This window comes from Artemia sp. Qi Xiang Cuo, chromosome 5 (assembly GCF_049724085.1).
Source record: "Artemia sp. Qi Xiang Cuo chromosome 5, ASM4972408v1, whole genome shotgun sequence".
Classification (NCBI taxonomy): Eukaryota; Metazoa; Arthropoda; class Branchiopoda; order Anostraca; family Artemiidae; genus Artemia; species Artemia sp. Qi Xiang Cuo.
The window spans coordinates 46,536,884-46,559,382 of NC_142798.1; the positions used below are offsets into that span (position 1 = coordinate 46,536,884).

Below are 22,499 nucleotides of genomic sequence, written 5' to 3' on the forward strand. Positions count from 1 at the left end.
AAGACACTATTTTAAGATACGAAAAGCCCTGAACATTCCAATGCGCTAAATGACACTCGTAAATTGCGCCATGGCCCTGCTTATCCTATCCACTATTTGAGCCAATGGGTTGTGACGAGTTAAATAGCCACTTAGGCTCCATTTTATTAGGGTCGTCAGCTCTAACCGACTTGCTCTTCTGTCTTAGGTGGTCATCTGGGCTAATAATTTGTTGGCTGTTACGTTTGGGAGCCCCCACAGGCCCGACAAAAGTTGATGTGGAGCCTTTTTTAATAACAGGAGTTTCACTATTCACCCCATTTATTTCGTTATCACTACTAAGCTCCTCCACTACTCTAAAGAAAGATTGAATTGAGGATGAAGATACAGAACGCGATCTTGAATTGCAAGGTTCTTCCAGGTTAAACCGATTATTTTCAGAAACAAAATTCTTTACTAAACTTTTTTGTGGCACTGATAAAGACCCAGGTTCACGGAGAAACTTTTGCCCAAAGTTTTCCTTAAAATGGGTCATGGTACTCGCTGATGACTCTATATTAGGGGAAATCGTAACCTCATCTACAGACTGCTTATCAAAGCTATACGTAAAACACTGTTGACCAATATATATTTTTGTCCCTCTTAGTCTTGCTTCTCTATTTTCTCCTCTAGCCCGTTCAAGAAAAGGCTTTAGGTGGTTACGAATAGACAATTCACGCTTTGTATAATCGGGACTAACACCAAGACCCGCCCTTTTCAGGTGCGCACTTGAACGCAATATAGTATCACGAATGTAACCACTTGTAAACTTAGCCAGCACCGGTCGCGTGCCTTGTTTAGTGTTTAGCCGAAAAACGTCTCTAATGTCCATCATTTTCAGCCCTAAATTTGGCACATGTAAGTTGAGTGCTCTCATTACATCTTCTCCTAACGAAGAACCTTTGTTTGTAGGATCGAAATTATACAGGACCAAATTACACTTTTTAGACTCATTTTCTAGTCTTTGTAATTTTACGTTAGTAGCCGACATTTCAGCTTGCAAACTTAGGTAATCTTTCTTCAATTGTGACGTATCCTCCGAGAACTTGTCTACTGTCGAATCAATTCGCGACAAAATAGCAGATAGGTCGTTTCTCAGTTCTTGAACCTGCGATGAAACTATTTCTATTCCATTTAATTTTCGATTAATTTCTTGTAGAGTTTCAGAAAAATTAACAGAAGTCATAATTAATCCGGAAATATAGTTATAATAATTAGAAAGATTACTTATCTTTCTTTGAGGGCCGAGCCTCACAAATGCATCCGAGTGACTATTCCAGTGCCTGTAATTATTCACACAAAATTTCTACTTAACATAGCAAGTATTATAAAGTAAGATTTCCACTTAACATGACAATTCTTGTCAATGGGAACTGGTTTTTCAAGTTATTTCACAGCCTGTGTACTTAGATGTAAGCGGAATGAATGCTGATGATTGCATTGATGCTATATCAATGGTCAGTCTTGACTGACTTATGACAATAATTTGTGCCTTGTGCGTGTTGATTATCCGTACCGTTCATATTGTCTAACTTAAGATTTGTAATAATGAAAAATTAATTCAGAATAATAGTCGTGGCTGTAGCGGTAGCTGCAAAGCTAGTAAAAGACGAATATGTGCATTGAAAAATTAGCCTGAAATCCCTAAAAATTGCATCAGATCGAAAGGAAAAGTACACCATTAGAATCGCCTTGGCAAAAAAAAACTATACAGGAAAGATACAGGTCCCTTGGCTTGAACCACAAGGAAACTAAACTGACTTGATAACAAAGGGAGTAGCTGCAACAACAAAAATTTGCTCTGGAAGCATCTTTTTCTGTTTTTTCCTCCGCATTTTCACGATGAAGATTGTGATTGCAACGGTAGCTGTAACCGTAGTCGCACGATTTTAAGGCACAGAATTGTAGTAAAGAACGAACTGTAGCCCACAGTAACTGAAATATTAAAAAAACATCATATGCATGATCATGCCGTTACTTTGGGATATGGTGCCATTTTTCCTGAATTCGCTGCGTGATTCCCCGTGCTTCGTCTTTTACTATTCCAACTAAAGAAAGCCATAGGCTTCTTTTCTGTGTGTAATTATCGTTGAAAAAAAATTATTAAAATTTTGTAAATAACAAAGTCAATATTTAAAATAAAATATAATCCATTTTTTAAGAAAAACTTTGTATGAAGGAGGATATTTGTGAAAGTAAAATCAAAGCATTCCGTTTTCGGTCACCAGTGGTTATCCCGTTGGAAATCAAACGTAGGAGAAAAACAGAAATTAAAAGAAAAAATGAGGCCATTTCTTTTTAGATTTTTTAGATGGACATATCACATAAAATAAGAAAAAATGTGAAGTTAAATAATAAAGTAAAGGAATATGCCTGGTTGGGTGACTTTGCCTTGAGAATACTTTTTAAACGGAGATGAAATCTCAAATTTTATTAATTTGGAATCAACGTCCTTCTGTATAAAGAGTAAAGAAACGCCAAATCTAGAAACTTTCTAGATTTGATTAATAGTTCAAAAAATTGGTTGCTGCAAAAGTATTTGAATACACTTTGATAAAAGGGTTATAGCATATCAATGATCGTAATTTTTGTTTTAAGTTTAGTTAACTTAAGTCTCAATTTTTGGTCTGAAGTCCAAGACCTCAAAAATATTAAAATTACTTTGAGATTATGTTTAATAAAATTATAGAAAAATCATTTTATAAATAACCTATAAATTAAATAATTAAACTAAATAATTTAATAAACTGGTTATAATTAAACTAAAAATAATTATTGAAACAAATATTTTGAACCTTTGGAAGAACTCAAACTTTTTGATTTTGGAATGCTAAACCGATTCGAGATGTCATTACTATACAGCGACTTAAACTTCAATCTCCTTGGCAGGAGGAGAGTCCTGTAAGCACTATACTATAGCAACTGTTAATAGATGAGTTTATTTCAGTTAATTTTTACTGACCAATAAGAGATCATTTTACATTTTTAACAGATCATGTTATTTTATTAAGACATGGATAATGTTTAAACAGTGTTGGGTCGGTACGTAAATACAGGTACTTCAGTAGGTACTTAAGTACAGTTCCAAAAACTCAAATACATGCTGAAAGACATTTTTTGAAGAGTACTTCAAGTACATACTTAAATACCTTTCGTGTACTTTTCGGTACTTAAGTACCAATTACATTTTTGTCTTGAACTTCGCTAAAGTCGTCTAGAAATTAGAACAAGTTTCAAAATGTTGGGCTTATTATAAATAGATGAATAACAGGATTTTTATGTAGAATTGCGAAACATCTATATTTGAGGCGGCGACTTTGAAGATAAATTAATGCTGAAATTTCCTGAAGAAATCACTGACCTGCTGAATGTGTGAAAATCTAGTCCAAATATGAAATACCTCATACAATTTTTGAAATTTAAAATTGGATTTGTCATCCTTATAGTCAAAATTGGGTAAGCCATTTCACATTCTTGCGGTAAGACATGTATGTTATAATAAGGCGAATAAGAAAATAGACCTTAGCAGTTCTATATCTTCTTAAGCATGACCTATCAGAGTGATTAATTGGCCATGTCAGCATGTCAAGAATGAATCTGGTTATCAAAATGATTTAAATGTGATAAAGATGCATGAATGCTTCTCGCATGTTTTCTCAATGGAATTGGATGAGAAAGCCTTCAGTGAACTAGTCGGACTATCTCAAATTTTTATTGGATGTGTTTGGGGAAATGGTGAGCGTGGGAAGGGGGTTAGTTGCCCTCCAATCACTTTTGACAATTAAAAGGGCACTAACCCTTTCAATTTCCAATCGAATGAGCTCTTTTCGAAGTTTCTACGACAACAAATGGCCATCTAAAAAATTCTATTAAATGCACTTCAGGAAAATGAGAGGTGTGGGGGGGGGGTATCCACCCTCCAATCACTCTGAATCTCAAAAAGGGCACTAAAACTACTGATTACCAGTCCAATGAGCCCCCTCCAAATTTTATACGATCACCCTTTATATATATACCTTATATGCCCCCAGGGCATAACTTACAACACTTGCCATGAGGGTTGTGGGGGGGGGAGGGGGTCATCTTCAAAGACATTATTTCCGGACCTTTCAATTACGTTGAACAAAATGGCTATTTCAAAATTGTGATTGGATGTGTTTTCGGAAATGGTGGGCGTGGGAGGAGGGGTTAGTTGCCCTCCAATCATCTTCGACTATGAGAAAGGGGCCCTTAGTTCTTTCAATTTCCAATCGGATGAGCTCTTTTCGAAGTTTCTACGACAACAAATGGCCATCTCAAAGTTTCTATCACATGTATTTCAGGAAAATATGAGATGTGTGTGGGGAGGGGGGGGGTATCCACCCTCCGATCACTATAAATCTTAAAAAGGACACTAGAGCTTCTAATTACAAATCCAATTAGACGCTCAGAAGTTTGCATGATCACCCTTTCTATATACCTTATATGCCCCCAGGGCATAACTTAAACACTCGCCCTGAGAGCTGTGGGGGGGAGAGGTTGTCATCTTCAAAGAGATAATTTCCAGACCTTTCAATTACGTTGAACAAAATGCCTATCCCAAAATTTTGATTGGATGTGTCTGGGGAAAAGGTGGACGTGGGAGAGGGTTAGTTTCCCTCCGAACACTTTCGACTCTGAAAAAGGGGACTAGCCCTTTCAATTTCCAATCGAATGAGCCCTATTTGAAGTTTCTACGACAACACCTTCAATATGAAGGGCCATGGTCTAAAACGAAAAAAAAAAATAATACATTGTGCCCCCATCGCTCTTTATTTGGGCAGCTTTATTGCACTGTCTATGATAAGTACCGGGAGCCCGACGGCAAAGCGGAGTAAATATAAATAAAAAAAAAAAAAAAAAAAAATACAAGAAATACAAGAAAAGGAAGAGTAGGCCTAGACACAATATATCCGCAATTAATACTCACTAGCACGAAAAGACTGGCTGAACTATGGCGAAAACACAAACACGCCGAGTTCTACTGCCGGATGATTTCAACCCGCAAATGGATTTTAATATTATTATTAAACTTTGAGATCTAATTGAGGATGCCTGAAGTAGGGGTCTGTTATATTATATTTCCTAATAAGAAAATAATTTCAGCATTAAAATGAAGCAGAACTTTAGCATACTTAAAGAAAACAATCAAAGCTTAGGCCTAAGTTTATCGCACTCGGGAAAAATTCTCCAAAAAGGACTCAAATACAAAAGATAGGGACGACAATTGCATTATAAAGGCGAGCTTAAATTTGTCTGTTGAGCCTTAACTTATTTGAGACAATTTTACTATATGCAAAACCAAATCGCTTCTGTAGACGCGAGATAAGCAATCGGCGCGTTGTTTTTAGAGTTGAACTGATAGAAAGGCCAAGGTCTGGCTTAACGTTGCCATTTCCAAGAGCAATTGTAAAACCATCGGTGACTGATTTCCAATTAAAAAGCAGGATTTCAGACTTTTCTGCATTAAACTCTAATCCGAGCTGCTTATAATTATTCTGGAGGACAATAAAGTTTTCCTCTATACCCGGAACAGTGCGAATCGAATTAAATATATCACCCGCATATGATATTAACGAAACAGTAATACATCGCAAGACACGAGCTGTTTTACATCTCTCTTGCCCTCGGCTTATTAAAAGCGGTAAGTGAAGCTAAAGTCCCTTGTTGAGCTCCTTTTTTAACCAGGACAACACGATTTTCTTTATTTCAAGATCCGGATGCTGGTGCGGGAGCTTAAGTTCGGCTTTCAAATTTATATACATATCATTTAAAGGAAGAAGGAATCCTTCTTTTACATCGCGCTTTCCCATATTCAATAGCAACTCATCATGAATCAGAGTCAAAGGCACGTTGAACATCGTACGCCGCGAGAGTCAAACTTTCTCCAGTTTTCTCAGCATCAATGAGAATAGATGCTACAGCGGACAACGCATGGCAACAACCTAGACGCGGTTGGAATCCACACTGTGAGTCCGGGCTATGACACTTATTCAAGACCTCATTCATTATGAAAAGTTCAAATATTTTACAAATATTTTAAAAATAAAAAAATATTTTTTTCCGATCAGAAAAAGAACTTTTTTTACAGAAGGTTCTGTTATCAAGCAGAAGTAACAATACTACTATTTTCATGATTGAAGAATCAAACATAACACTACAATTGAGCAGCTTAATTAAAGTTGTTTTAGTGTATGGAAAGGCCCACTTACTTTTTGCCCTCCATGATAGTAATAAAAGCTGCTTGATGGCATCTTTCGTTAAATAAAACTGAAAATTTTCGCCATAATCAAACATCAATAATAAATTATTCCCTTATAAGCCGATTAAATTGCTTTTACAATTTGACTCCAAGCAAGCACTGTCCAGGGATGTATTGAGGCTAAGAACTTGAAACTGAAGACATGTAGAAATTAATGTTTCCTAGCCTATTCAACATATACCCATAAAGCTATAGAATATAAACAGCTATAAAACTATAAAATTATATTTCCCTTTAGGTGCGTGTGTATAGTCCCGAATGCACTCAAAAAATGAAATAAGATTAATCATAAGGAAATATACCAGAACATAATGAAAATATAAGACTTTAGTATCAAAATTATAGAAACTACAAAAAAAGAATTATGGAAAGCAGGCCGCCCAGAACAAATTATGTTAAATACCTAACCTAACCACCTCTATATATTGAATATTTAATTAAAATATACCTGTAGAATAGTGTAGCATTTAATTAAAGTATACCTGTAGCATAGTTACTCACTAAGAGTAAGCTAATTACAACCGATTGCAGACAGGCAAACCGGTTTTTTTAAGATCAAACAGAGCAAACTTTTGAGCGTGTTCGGAATAATACACAAGTACCTCCCTGTTTGTAAAGTTAAGCGAACGTAGTTTCGGTCTTAAAATATTTAACTCGCCTATAAAAGGCTTTATTTTATGCCTTTACAAATATAAAAAGTACTTTATGCAAAAAGTCCTATGTTGTTTGTGGTTTCAGTAAAGTGCTAGTTCAGCAAAAAACAATCATTTAATGATTAGGATTAATTGTTCTGTTAAATCAGTATAATAGTTACTATTTCAAAATTAACTTCAATTGCAGTTTTTTCACTTGACAATTCATTTGAAAAACTTATTGCTAAGATTTCACTTTTAAGCGTTCTTTGTCAAAAGATGGTCGTTGGATAAACTTTAAAGGGGGCTCATTTCAAAGGGGACAAACTTTTTTCGCTGTGATATTGTTACTTTGATACCAGTTTTGATACTTTGATGAAGATTTGATTTTTTTTTTTTTAAGTTTGATTTTGAAATAAGGAATTTTTAAAAACTTGAAACTTTTTGCAATCAAAAAACGAACCAAAATTAATTAAGGAACTTTCCGTAAAATCAGTTTTTCAGAAAAAAGTAAAGGTCATTTTAAAATTAAGCTCAGCGGATACAAATACCTGTTAAAATTCAAACTCAAAACGACCAGAAATTACTATTAAAGAATAAATGAAACCCAAAACGAACAGAAATTGAATAAACAATCAGAGAAAAAACATACAACGAATAATAATGTAAATGAATAAATGGATTATAAAACGAGTAATGCTTAGATTAAATATGGAAATCAAGCTTAAAACGAAAAAAAAATTATTTTGCTATTGATAGTGATATATTTAATTAACTTCAACAAAAATCTTAAATACACAAATCAATATGATTCACCCAAACCCAAACGGTTGACGTGGAGTGAAACAGGTAAAAAAAATACATACATATAACGTCATTTAAATTCACTATAATAAGAAAGAAAGAAAGCGTCTTGAACAGTCTTGGAAAGTATAAACCACATCAAATTGGCCAAACGATATAAAATGATATTAGTTGTTGAAAGATCCATCCGTTTAAGAATGTGTCTCACTCCAATTTCAGTTTTATGTTCAATGCCTTAAGAACTGGAAAAGAAAATATTTGTAATATAATTCGTTTTCAGTGAAACGCCATTGACGCAGTAGGTTTTAAACTTTTACAGTGAGAGAAGGAGGCGATACCCAAACTCTTGTGTGTAGTGATTTTTGTTCGTTTCAAGTTTGATTTGCATATTCAATTGAAGTTTCACTCGTTTATCTAAGATTTATCTATTCATTTACATTAATATCTATTGTATGTTTGTTTGCATTGATTGTTTATTTAATTTTGTTCGTTTTAATTTTCATTTATACTATAATAGCAAAATATTTTTTTTCGTTTTAAGCTTGATTTTTATATTTAATCTAAGCATTACTCGCTTTAAAATCTATTTATTCATTTATATTATTACTTGTTGTATGTTTTTCTATGATTGTTTATGTAATAACTGTTCGTTTAGGGTTTCATTTATTCTTTAATAGTAATTTCTGGTCGTTTTGAGTTTGAATTTTAACAGGTATTTCTATCTGCTGAGCTTAAAATTAAAATGGCCTTGACTTTGTTTTGAAAAACTAATTTTTCGTTAAGTTTTTTTTAATTAATATCCATAAATACCTGTCTCTGGATTTAGAAAAAAATGGTTAAAACAAAGTTAGCTGAAATGGAAAGCCAGCTCAAAAGTCTTGAGCAGTTAGTGCTTAATGTCAACTCGGTGAGTAAACACTACTGTTCGTCCAATCGTCGTTACTTTCTCCAACCTGAAGCTTCGATCGACCATTTTAAAAAACAGAAAGAATTTGAAGGGCACGTGAATTTCAGCGAATTAATCCCTGATTAACAACATACTCAATCTTCTTTCTTATGCTAAGACTAAGCTGGGCTTAAGAAATGCTTGGACAATAGATGATAGCATATTTATCAAAACTGATCATACCAGTCTCCGTAAGATAGCGACTAAAGGTGATATTGATCATGCCGGAGCAACTGTTCCTGCCAGTCTCAATACTGATAATGCTTAGTATAGTTATCAGTGCTTTTTTATTCTTTATTCTTGTTTTTCGCTTGCCATTTGTCTGTCCGTATTTTATTTATTTTTGTTTTACGCAGCTAAGTTGTATTATTGGTATATTTCTGGCTACTTTTCTGCCCACTACTTTAATAGGTCAGTTTTGGCCCTATCTTTCGAATATTTTCTGTGTGGTCTTTGTATACTTTTTCTATGTTTGTTATATGCTCCTTATATGTTCTGATTGCCCCATTCTGCGCAACCTCAACCTTCATCAAGTTATGTTGTCATTATGTATGCTCAGTATAAAAAAATGTCCGTAACCATAAAAACACATCATTTAAGTTGGCTGCCAGCATAGCACTGTGGGTTTACTGCTTACACTCATTAACCTTTTACTATGCACTCTCGTTACACATCTGAATCTGCTCTTTCCAGCGTACACTACAATTTTTCTTCCTTGACAACTAGTGCATAGTGCCTGCCATTTTTCCGCATATTTATTGGTTTGTCCGTTTATCCCATTGATTTGTCAGCCACCAGCACTCGACCGTGTAGGTTGACTACTTACGCTCATTACACTTTCACTCTGTGTTTCGACTCTACACTTTACAGACTACACTTTGACTTTGGTTTCTCGGATGACTGATACGTCGCAAGTTTTCTCTTTTCTTATGGAAAAATCTCTATTGCTGAACCAAATCTTCACAAGCCCTGTAGATGGAACTACATCTTCTGATCCTCCCTCAGAGGCTGTTCGGAACTTACCATGGTCCTACCTACTTCCTGCCACATATTCTGGCATGTTACGCCCATCTCTTCGCTCCTCTGCAACTTTCTCTATCTACTGTCAAAACGTACAGGGCCTTCGTAATCGATCTGGTGGACCAACTCGGTGTGCCTAATATGCCATTTGGTTTTGTCGGCCTTACTGAAATATGGTTGTCTGATTCCAATGATTACTCTCAATGTGATCTCCCTCAATTCGATAATACACGTTCTCCGCCGAGTGACCAAGTGTTCTGGCAGTATCGCACTTTACATCAGTAATACAATTAAACATAAAAGGAGGACAGGGTTGGAAAAAAAATTGATGTAATTCTCCAGTCATGATCTCTGTATGTTATTATTCTTGAAATTTTCTCTGACACTGCCCCGCTCTACTTTTTGTGCCTTGTTTATTTACCAATGAATATCCAATGAATATTTCCAATGAATATCTTCAGCCTACTGATTAAAACCTTTTTATGAGTATTGGTCATCCTGAGAAACAAAGGCGGATATGCCTGATCATTTTTCCGTCTTGTGTCATATTACTTGGAATCCTAACCTTAAAACTTTAAATCGAGGACAGTGTTCGTCTTCTCGCAACTACTCGGTCAGAAGTGTTTGCCGCTTTATCGAATCCCTTCAACAAAATGATTGGTCGAGTATTCTCTCGTCGACAGACATCGAAGAGGCATCAACTCTTTTAACCGAGTGACTTAACACTCTAGCTGATAGACATTTCCAACCGTCCACACTAATACCCCGCGCGCCCCTTAAATGAATCCTGCTCTTGCAGCTGCGGTTTGGCGTAAACATATCCTGTACTTGTCACCTTGCAAAATAAATGATGCAGCTGATTTAGTCAAATATCGTAAATATAGAAATACACTGACAAGCCTTTTGCGTTTTGCTTAGGAAAATTATTTTACACGTAAATTTGCTGAATGTAAGGATAACCTAAGAAGAGTATGGTAGGTCACCCGTGAGGCAACATCAAAACATAAAAAACAGTCTAGTGTACCAAATCTGTTAAAAACTGATATAGGAGTTACTGTCAGTGGATCTAAGCGTACTGATGATTTCAATAATTTTTTCCCTAGTTTTACTAATAAACATAGTAACACATCAAACACGCCTACTTCCCTCGCAAGCACACACGGTATAAACAACCTAACCCTTTTTTCCTTGCTCCTTGCACGGAACAGGAAGTTTCTTCTCTCCTCTCGAATCTGGAGAAATCTAAGGCGGAAGGTACTATGAGCCTCTGTAATGATGTATTGATAGCTGCAGCTCTGGTACCTGCTCCCCTACTAATCCATACTTTTAATCTCTCCTTGTAAAGCGGCATATTCTAATCCGTCTTCAAAACTGATAAAGAAATCCCACTGCATAAAAAAGCAGACGAAAGTCTAATTAGCAACTACAGACCTATATCTATCCTACCAGTTATTTGGTGTTTACTTGGACTCTGGCCTCACGTTCAAACAGCATGTCAGTTATCTCACTTCTCTTCTTTCTGGCGAAAAAGGCTATCCTCTACATAGCTAATAGCTTTCTTCACTATGAGACTCTGCTAATGATTTGTAATGCTTTCATTCTACTGTATACTAATTACTGTTGCATTGTTTGGGGCAATACAAGAATTTCTATTTTAAAATCATTAAAAATAGCACAGAATAAAACCGTTAAAGCTGCTTTCAGGCTTCATCAAAGGTATCCTACCTATGATCTATATACAACTACTGGATTGACTAAAGTTGTAAATCTGATTAAGCTTGATAACCTAAGACTTGCACACACTGGCCATTTCATAGTTTTGCCCGATAACAACTCACACTTCTACACTCCTTGCTCCTCTGTGAATCCTGGACGTCCCCTCCGACACGCTCAAACCAATTTCTCCAACCCCGCCGGAATATCAGCTTTCGTCGCCAATCCCCAATTTTCATTTTCACTTCTATCATGCTTTGGAATTCCCTTCGCGAAACTTCAAAAAAATCTCGAGAGCTTCTCGCCTCTTAACATAAAAATTCTTACAAAATTTTGAAATTTTCATCCCTTATTAATTTTCAAATTTATTTTGATTTAGGATCTATATGATTTATTCACTGCGTTTTTCTTTTTTAGTTTTTTATAATACCGTCTTTATTTATTTTGTTTTAATAGAAATTCGGTTGAATTGAATTAACTTTAATACAGAGTCTCGGGAGCTTGTCATCCCTTAAAATGTAAATTCTTTAACATATTGTAATTTCCATCCCATACTAATGTTCAAATTCATTTTGATTAATGTCTCAATCATTTATTAATTGTGTTTGTTCACTTTCGTTTTTTACAATACTGTCTTTATTTTCACCCTTTCTTTGGTATTTACTTGCTCTGTCTGCTTTTTTGTTTGCTTTTTATTTTTTTTTCTCTTCTTTGTTTTGTTTTGCGGCTCACACAAGCTATGCTTTTGAATCAAAGCTAAGTTACTGATTATGTTTTTAAATATATAAATTGATTGACTGATTGACTCTGAAAAAAAAAATTACGCACCAGAATAGCCCTAGCCAACACAGCCTTTCAGAGACTTCTAAATGTTTGGAAATCCACAGTATACTCACAGAAGCAGAAACTCTGACTGTCCCAGAGCAATTTTTTTGTCTGTTTTGAGTTACTCTATGGAATGGCAAAAGCAAACAACGGAACAGAAGAAATGTCTCGCCACCTCTGAAAGTGATTGTCTTTGCCGAGCCGTAAGGATCAGCTGAAGAGATCATATCAGCAGCGACGAGATCCGTACTCACACATGCCGACCAAAAATTGCCTCCGTTGTGAAACAACGAAGATGGCAATACCTTGGAGATATTCTCCATATGCCATTTCATAGACTTCTTAAGATGCTCCTCCACTGGCAACCGAAAGGCAGCCGTCACCGAGAGAGAGCAAAGAACATGCTCCGTAGAACGCACGGACGGGACGGAAAAGCCCTCCAGACGAGTCTCATTCCAGAGTGAGACGGCATCTACATAGCGACCCACTTGAGGGGAGATTAGAGGCTACTCACTGACGCCGTATCTGCCTCTCGAGGCACTGGAGGAGCTAAAGTCTAAGGTCTGTTTTAACGAAACTCATGATGACTTCTTTAGTTTCAACGCCTATGTCTGACAAAGATTTTTTTGGAAGGTACTTTGTGTAAAACATAAAAGAAAACAAAAATTAGTTTTTTAAAAATACGAGTTTTTTTATGGAAGTAATGAGCGAAGCTGAAACTTATATTGTATTTGAAAATTTGAAAAATTGCCTCAAATATAATAATTCGTGGTATTTCCTTATAAATGTAAAACTAGGTTTTTACAAGACCAGAGCAAAAAGAGTAGGAAACTCGTCAATAGCCTTCAGATCTAAATAACTCAAGCAGGCTCAGTTCTCAGTAAAGTGGTAGTTTTACAGAATTCTATAAATGTAGGAAAACATTACGAGTCAGCTTATTTGAACAAGTTTTTCAGATACATGTTGTAAAAACTGTGAAGCAACAGGTTTGTTTGTTTTAAGTTCCAATTTCCTTCTTTACTTCCATTAAAAAAAAACCTTGGGTTTTTATGTTAGTTATTCCTCATTTTTAGGCAAAATAAACTTTACAAAAAGATATGTGTCTAGCTTAGGTGAAGAAACTGAAGAAGTCAACATGAGTTTTTGTTAAAATAGGGCATTAAATATATGTTCTACTTTGCACTTCTTTTAAAAGTTCCTTAAAAAAACCTACAAGTTTTCACATAGAAAGTCAAAGGGATATTATTGCCGGTATTTTTGCAGAATTCCCAATAAGAAATTCAACTGTTTATAAAGTATTGTCCTACGTGAAATATTTAAATTTTAAAAATAATTTTTCACCTGTCAATTTGTGATAAAAGTGAACAATTTTTGTGCAATTTATAATGCAAGAAATTTTCCGAAAACCAGTTTATCACGACATTTCAAAGAATATAACGATATTTCAAGGAATCAGGTAAAGGAGTCATTCAAATAGGGCATAACAACCTAGAGAAGCAACTTTTCAAAAGATACGTGTGTTATATTACTTTGTAAGTAAAAATTCAACTTTAGTCAATTAAAAACTATCGGTTTGCCAAGCTAAGGGGCTCAAAACTTTTGTTTATGGTTTTATACTATGTCAAATAAGTGGCTTTCTTTGAAATTACACTCTTTGATATTTTGACCCTCTTTGGATAAAAATTGATGATTGATGGCATAAATTGATAGAAACACAACAAAGACACCATTTTCGAGGGGTTTCAGGCTTTTTTCAGAATTAATACAAATTTGTTTTCGCAGTAAACTTAAACTGTTAAGACTAGCCAATAGAAATTTACAATTTTGAGACAGCTTCAAAGGGAGAGTTTTCCTATCTTCAGACTTTTTTTTTCAAAATTCCTTTTTGAACTTCCGGTTACTATTGAACTCTCATTACTAGGTAGCAGCCATAGCTGCGATTAAAAGCAATGCTCCTATTAAGGGTTTTTAACGATGTAAATTTCAATTCTGCACGTTATACTTGAATTGGATGTCATGTTTGAGCCTTTTTTTATAAGTGGAGCAGATTTTCTACCTTTAGTAACTTTTTTTACATTTCAATGCTGCACTTATAATTGAATTGAATGTCATGTTTGAGGGCCCCTTTTTCATAAGTGGAGCAGATTTTCTCTGTCTCGTAACTTTTGCAAAGTAACTTTAAACTTGACGAATTTATATCCTAAGAATTATTACAAAAATTTGATTCCTTAGATGTGGCTACCCTAACTTCTTTTGAAGTTTTGCTTACTGTGAGCAGGAGTCGTTCTTTACTTATCGTTCGTTATCGTATATATGTTTAATATATAATTTCTTTTTCTTTTCTTTTTTTTGCAATAAATTTATTTTGATGTTTAAACCTCGCTTAATAGAGACTACATTTGCGCTTATTCAATAGGCTACTGTGATTACCTTTAGCCTAATGATTTTCAGTGGTAGGAAATAAGTGGATTATCTATATATAAAAATATAAGAAATAATTTTTTAAATTAAGAAAAATCTAGATTTTGTTGTGGATATTTGCTCAAAAGTTCCCTCCTGCATAATTATCTGAAAATTACCCCCTGAAATGTATTAGTAAGAAAACTTTGCCTTAAAAAAAAAAATCAAGTGAGGGTAGTAAACTACTTTGAAAAGTCTTATGTCTCCCAAACTTGATAGCTACAGATCACTTTTGTCCGAAAAAATTTCCTAGCAACTTAAAAGAAGGAAACGGAAATTTTAAGTTGTGTTCTTCTGGGATACAAAAAATTATAAACCTTGAAATTTTTTTTTTACAAAATATGAACGTCAATTCCTGGAATTTGTAAAACGACTCATTGCAAATAAAACTAAAACTTTATTTTTTCAAGAATTAACTAAAACCAATCGAAACTAGGACTGGGGACTTAAAGTCTCCCCGTCATATGCCCCAAAAAATCTGAAAAAACTACACATTTTCCAAATAATAGAGGGCGAGCACTACCATTTCAAAATTAACACAAGAACGCAACATGATCTTTTTTGGTTAGTTTGTAAATCTTCTCCTGAATCTTGTTCCTTAGATGCAACCCCATACTCTCTGAAACAAGTTACATATCTAGATAATCATAATTTCTACGTCTTTTATAGTCAGACACTCTAGCAGCTGTCTTATACATACCTGCCATCTTATTCAAAGAATGAAATGCGCAGGCGTCATTCTTAAAGCCCCGCCCAGTTTGGCAAAATGTGGAATAGAACTTTAACAGTACTCCGCCATTTTCTGTATTGTAACTATTGAAAAATGAAAAATACTGGAAAATATTTTCGTGGATATTAAGCTAAGTGGCAGTCAAATAAGACACATTTTATGCTTAGAAGATGAAAGAGTGACTTGTGAACATAAATTAATCCACATACCCTACGAGGGTACTCGATTTTAGGAGCTACTGGCATTTTTGTTGGTCTTTCTTTCCCAGTCCAAGATGAGCAAGCTATCTTTTCGTGCCAAAACATTGGATAGCTCAAAACCCCTGGCTATCTACCATTCAAAAGAAGTAGATATTTCACATATAAATAGAATAGTTCCTAAAATGCCTACTGGAATGGAAAAGGAAGAGGAATCTGTAAGTTCAGAATTTTTTTTCTAATTAATCATGGCCGACATCCGCCATATTTGTTTACACGTCAAGGCAGAAAGTTTGAATATTTGACATGTGACTGAACAGGAATGACCTTACTGAAGGAGGGGCTTAAAGAAATACTTGTTGTTATAGAATAGATAGCAAGTTTTGCAGAAAAGATTTCCTGAATAGGATATGAACATGGATTTACTTTTAAGCTGTGATCTATTTTGTTAATGTTGTTTCTTGGAAATTTAAATTGAGAATGAAGCATGTTAAAAGAACAAAATCTGGTAAAATTCTACTTTAGCTTTTGACTGTCAGAGTTTCAAATTACAAAATTCAGCACTATTTTCGTTGACAGCATTTGAAAAACTGGAAATGTTAAGAAAATAGTTTGAATTGAAGGTTAATATCACAGTTTATATAATTAGCAGTATGATCTTTCCCTATCTCACCCATTATAAAAACCCAGACCAAGGTGCGAGTGCTCCATAGAATGTATAAACATAAGCAGCATTAGATCTTTTCACAGGTAGACAAAGAATAGTCACCTAAGGAACAAGTACTGACAAAACCACTTGGCTAGCTCAGCAATAAGTGCACAAATAAGTGGGAGGAGCTTTTTTGTTCACACTGAGAATGAAGAGCCAGAAATCATCTGCAGTAAACTTACTGGATAATTATATAAACTGTGGTTAATATTTACCAAATCATATTATTGAGTTACAACTAAAGTGAATATACCATTTGATGCCTTTTTTTATGCTGATTACAAATATAACAATCATTTCTATCAGAAATGAATTTTAGCCCCCCTCCCCCCCTATAGGCTATATGTCTATTCAGGATATATATTTGCACATATGGGGCATGGGGGTTAGGTTAGGGGGGGGCTGAAATTCATTTGGTAAATATCTACCAAATCATATTATTGACTTACACATAAAGTGAATATACCACTTGTTGCCTTTTTTTATGCTGATTATGAATATAATAATCATTTCTATTGTAAATTAATTTTAGCCCCCCCCCCTATATATGCCAATTCAGTGTATATATTTCTACATTAGGGGAGTGGGGGCAAATTTTATTTCTGATGTAAATGGGAGGTAAGTTTAAACTTTACCCCCCCCCCCCGATTGTAGAAACATATACCCTGAATTGGCATATATAGGGGGGGCTGAAATTCACTTCTGATAGAAATGATTATTATATTTGTAATCAGCATAAAAAAAAGCATCAAGTTGTATATTCACTTTATGTGTAAGTCAATAATATGATTTGGTAGATATTTACCTTTCATTTCCAATAGAAATGATTATTATATTTGTAATCAGCATAAAAAAGGCATCAAATGGTGTATTCACTTTATTCCTAACTCAATAATATGATTTGGTAAATATTTACTGAATTGAAAATCAAGTTTTTTTGTAGGTTTTTTAGTAACTTCTTTGTGTGGTTACAAAATTAAATACCTTTGGGGCCCCTATAAGGGCTCAAGATGCAATTTTCAACAGAAGCAATTATTGTATTATGAAAGCATAAAAAAGACATCAAATGATGTTTCCCTTTATCCTAGCTAAATTGTAGTGCCACCTAGAAATTTACCTTAAAATCTTGCTGGGGATGTTTTGGAGTTCTGTTCTGACATCCAAGACTATCAGTGTTGTAGCCAAGATTGAAATGATATGTTCTTGTGACATTTTGATACTATGCTACATTCCAATTAAGTTACCTATTGCAACTGGGTTTAAGAACTGGCCAGCTACTAGGGTTTGGGCCAAGAGGGCCCTTGGCCAAAGAAGACCCCTGAACATTCAAGGACTACCCCAAGCAGCTAATGTTTTGGAGAAAGAAAAAAATATGATGGGTCTTTTTTCAACACAATAGCCAAGAATCAAGTTAAGTCTTCAAATGATGTTTCACTTTCATCCTAGCTAAATTGTAGTGCCACCTAGAAATTTACCAAAAATCTTGCTGGGGATGTTTTGGAGTTCTGTTCTGACATCCAAGTCTATCCTCCAATCATCATTAACCCAATCTTGTTCAACTCCCTTCTTCAAGGCTTTCAGGGTTTGATAGTAGATGGTGGTTTTGAACAAGCTATTCCAGAATAGAACAGAACAGACTGAGAAGAAGTGTTGGTATACAGGAAAAATATGGTTAATGAATATAGTTAATTAAGTCAATGATTCTTTCGGTATACTTTACCCTCAATCCCCCTTAATGTACAGTCATATAGTACAGATTATATATTTCCTATGCATCACTTGTTTCAACCCATCAATTCAGTCAAAACTGAAAAAAATCAAGAAACAGAAAAACATGGGAAATATATAATTTGGGCTATATATTTGCAAATTATGGGAAGTATAGTAAAAGTGTCTTCACAACGTGCTAACTACATTTTTTTCTGCATAATATAGAGTAGGAATTATTTTCTTAACATGTTTCCTTCTGAATAGTTTCTTTTGTCAAAATAAAACTCTGAAATTTGCCCATTGTCTACATATAATAGCCTATTTGTTATTTAGAAGTATACAGACATATTTTGGGATTTTGTCTCATGTTTAACTATCAGTGTTGTAGCCAAGATTAAAATGATTTGCTCATCTGACATTTTGATACTATGCTACATTCCAATTAAGTTGCAACTGGGTTTAGGAACTTGCCAGCTACTAGGGTTTAGGCCAAGAGGGCCCTTGGTCAAAGAAGACCCCTGAACATTCAAGAACTACCCCAAGCAGCTAATGTTTTAGAGAAAGAAAAACATATGATGAGTCTTTTTTCAACACAATAGCCAAGAATCTAGTTAAGTCTACAAACTAATGCAATTAAAGTATACAATTTAGACTAAATTGAAATTTACTAATAAGAACAATCAATGGCTATGCCACAATAAAACTCCAGTGATTTTAAAAACTATTGTACATCTGAAATCCATTTGTGTAAGCATCATCACAGCAAAGTGGACTTCTTTGTATTTGTGAAGCTGTTGTTGACCTTGGTCAGATTTTCTAAAATATAGAAGTATGTAATGATCATTTCTCTGAAAATAAAATTTACAATACAAATCCTGTAATTTCATTTATAGCCTAAGAGCTTATTTTTAGGTTAAGAGCTTAGCCTATTGTTATCTGCATATTTGGGATGGTGTGAAGGATTTGATTTCAGTTTCCTTCAGAAGAGCTGTCTAACTACACTTTGCTTGAGTTCTTAGCTTAGATTATAAATTTGGCAATTTTAGGAGCAAAGTTGTTGACTTATAAATTTTACTGTTCTGTGCTTTGAAATTTGACAATCAAGTTTAGTAAAATGCTTTTATAAACATTCTTATTCTATCAATAATCATAAATCTGGTGTCTCAGTAGAAAAGAAATGGTTAAAGTTACTTATTGACAGATATCAGATAGGGAAAAAAGAGAGGTAAACCATTATATTCTCTATTCAATGTCATTTCCAAATGAAATAGTCATTGCTGTCCTATTGAATAACATTGCAGACTATAGACTCCTTTGAAGAAAATGCTATAATAACAGGAGTAGTAGATTCTCCTATCAATACTCTTTCCAAATATAATGGCTGCTGTTGTGACAAAAGTGACCCCCTCCTCCCTAATTAGGCCAGGTATATCCTTTAGGTAATATTCAGAACTACTCAAAAATTGTAGTAATGATAATAGGCAGAAAGTTTTTTGAATTAGATTCAATGTTTCATTGAATTTTTAAAAATATTTTACAATATCATATAATTGTTTGTAGTATTTCAAAGTGGCAGAATATTTTAGATTAGTTTGAAAAAATGTTTATGAAGAGATACATGATGACTCAAGGAATGAGTAAATATGATATTTTTAAAGAAAGAAAAAACAATTTAAAGAAAAAATCACTGGTGAAATCCTAGATAAGAGGCTTGATAAAGTTCTAGTTAATGGGCTTCTTGCTATTTGGGAGAATACTTGATTTAGGGGGATAAAACTTAGGAATGGATCTAGAATTTCAATAATTATCTGGGAAGGTATTTTGAAGTACCTGCCTTCACCCTTCTCTCTCTAAAGGCCATTTACTTTTGAGGATCTCTTGCAATCTTTATGCTATGTATTATGAAAGGAAAACCTTGAGAAGTAGATCCACTGCTCAAGAGAGACACAAGAAAAGTTTTTTGAGCTTCATACCTTTTCTCAGTCTTGATTTATAAGGTTTTAAATATTTGTCCATATATTCCTTAAATTTTGAAAAATAATGCCTTGATATATCCCTTAAAATCCTACTGAAATAATAAAAATTATGTTTTGAAAGACTAGAGCCAATGAAAAAGTGACAAAACCCCAAAATCAAGGTTTCATTCTTTTTTTTCAAAATCTTAGATAAGTAATAGACCTGTCATCTATGCAATATCCTAAGGACTAGAAATTAGGGAAGGATAAAGGTGGCAGCTTTATAAAATCTTGGATTCATTCCTGAAAGTTTTATTTGTCTAACACAACTGCTTTCAAACATAAACAATAGACCCTCATCTAGAGTTTTACTTTTTTATTCTGGAATATTTCTAATGCATAGAAAATTGCAGAGAAAACAGGTCATTCCTGCAATAACCTTGGGGGGAAAAAAATATGATTTTTCCTTTACTTTGGTTTGAGTCTACTTGCATTTTTTCTACATTTAGAAAAAATAATACATGATTTGAAGTCTTCTTATGATTTTTTAAAATATATTTTTCCAAATTCTTCAAAGCTTTAGCATTGAGGATGCAGAAAAGTGTTGCTTTTATAGCACAAAGTTTGTCCATGTTCACCATAGGCTGCTGTCCTTTCGTATGGGACAGGATAGGGGTAGATATTTCAAAATATCTTCTCAAAACATAGTTCAGGCTTTAGAGACATGCCTGAAAGCTTTGTTCACTTAACTCAACTTCTTTCCAAGATGGGAAATAGGCCCATATTCAGAATTTTATTCCTTTTTTTTAACTCTATGTAAAGCCTTGGGCTATATCAGTTCTCATTAGGGGAGGGAGGGGGTAGGAGAAGTGCATGGATGTATAATGAGAGTATTATTTAGTAGATCTGGAAACCTTAAATGAAATCCTTCAATCAGATTTTTTGACTATGACAATCTTAATGGCTTGCTTTTTATTTAAATTTAATGGAAATTATGAATTTTTCAATTTTTTTTTTTTACTGTAATTCAGTTCATCACGTTTTATCAATTTTCATGATGAGCATTTAATCTTTAAGGTAGTTCCCTGAATGATTGTGCCTTATAAGATGTCCAGACTGTCTGATTTTAAGCAATTTTGACCCATTACTAATCATGGTTGCTATTTAAACTGTTTTCAATCTGAAGTCCAGAAAACTTTGAATTCTGAAATACAATGGACCTAGGGATTTTTTTTTGAAGTGTTGTTTTGTGACACTATGATTTGATGAAGCTACAACTGGAAACTATGGGGCTATGGTTCAAACCTTCCTGTCACATGGTACTTCTTGAATGGCAACCCTTTATGTAAATCTTGCAGTGGCATCAAATGGGGGCAAGTGGGCACATGTTTACTAGATTATTACCTTGGTACTGTAGGGCTGGCTTCAGGTGGCTTTCAGGGGAGCAAATTAAGGATTTTCCATCCTTGTAATGCTCTGTGATGACTTATGTGGGTTGTTTAATATGGTTGCTTGCTACATTTAGGTTGAGGACTCAACAGCTTCCCAGTTGTACAGGAATTCCTACTGTAGCCATTCTTTTTTTGAGATTTCCTTTGGATGCACCTTTTGAATCAGTAGCCATTGTATATTCAGAGAGTTGATTTGACAAGTTTGTTACTTCCTGGCTAAAGGAATGGCTTCTTTCTCAGATTCAGGAGTTTTTTTTGAAGATTTTCTTGGAATGCCCTCTAGTCACAGAACATTTTAGGGGGGGACAAGTAGACCAGGGAGAATATTTTTTTGGAAATAATTTTGTGGGCCACAATCATGTTGCAATGTTTCCTCTGGTATGTGAGAGTAGGAAGCTTCAAATGATGTGAATGCTCTTTGCAGGGCATTTGTATGAGGCCTTTGACCATTTTAATTGCTTGTTGTTGTACTCTTTTTAGTATTTCTTTATCCTTCTTGAAGTAGGGTCATGCCAGGGACATTCCAACCTCTAGGTGCAGGCAAACTAGTGCCTTGTAGAGCTTCATAAATTCTTTTGGGCATCTGCTGGAGATAGTTCTTTTAATGTTTCTGAGAAAGTGGAGGGCAGGCAACAATTCAGATTTTTCATAGGTGCTGAGCTTAAATTGACAATCCACAATGACTCCAAGATCTCTTTCTTCAGAAACTGCAAAGAGGGGATTACCTTGGAGAAGGTACTGCTGATGTGGATTGTGATTGCCAAAGTGGATTGCATGGCATTAATCAGCATTGGAAGAGAGGTGCCATATATCAGCCCAAGTCCTAAGAATGTCAAGGTCCTTTTGGATAGATTGCAGGTCAGAGGGGGTAGCTGCTTTACCAACAAGTTTTGAATCATCAGTATTTTGTAGGCTTACTTTTCGGTATGTTTCAGCTATTATCAGATATGTTTCAGTTAGTTCGGCATGTTTCTGTATGTTTCAGTTATTATGTTTTCAGACTGTGTAACTTATCACAGAATTATATTTGTGTATTATGTTGTCAACAT

At 34.5% G+C, this 22,499-nt stretch overlaps 2 protein-coding genes across 3 annotated transcripts in view; both read left to right on the forward strand.

Moving 5' to 3' along the window:
* Positions 1 to 22,499, forward strand: part of Git (ARF GTPase-activating protein GIT1) — a 497,129-nt gene that overhangs the window by 89,950 nt on the left and 384,680 nt on the right. The window lies entirely within an intron of this gene.
* E(Pc) (Enhancer of Polycomb) overlaps positions 15,498 to 22,499 on the forward strand; it is a 61,355-nt gene continuing 54,353 nt past the window's right edge. For both annotated transcript variants that reach the window (XM_089089649.1, XM_089089650.1), the window contains exon 1: positions 15,498 to 15,843. In XM_089089649.1, coding sequence (XP_088945775.1) covers positions 15,703 to 15,843 — 141 coding nt within the window. In that variant the 5' untranslated portion in view covers positions 15,498 to 15,702. The remainder of the gene's footprint in view (positions 15,844 to 22,499) is intronic.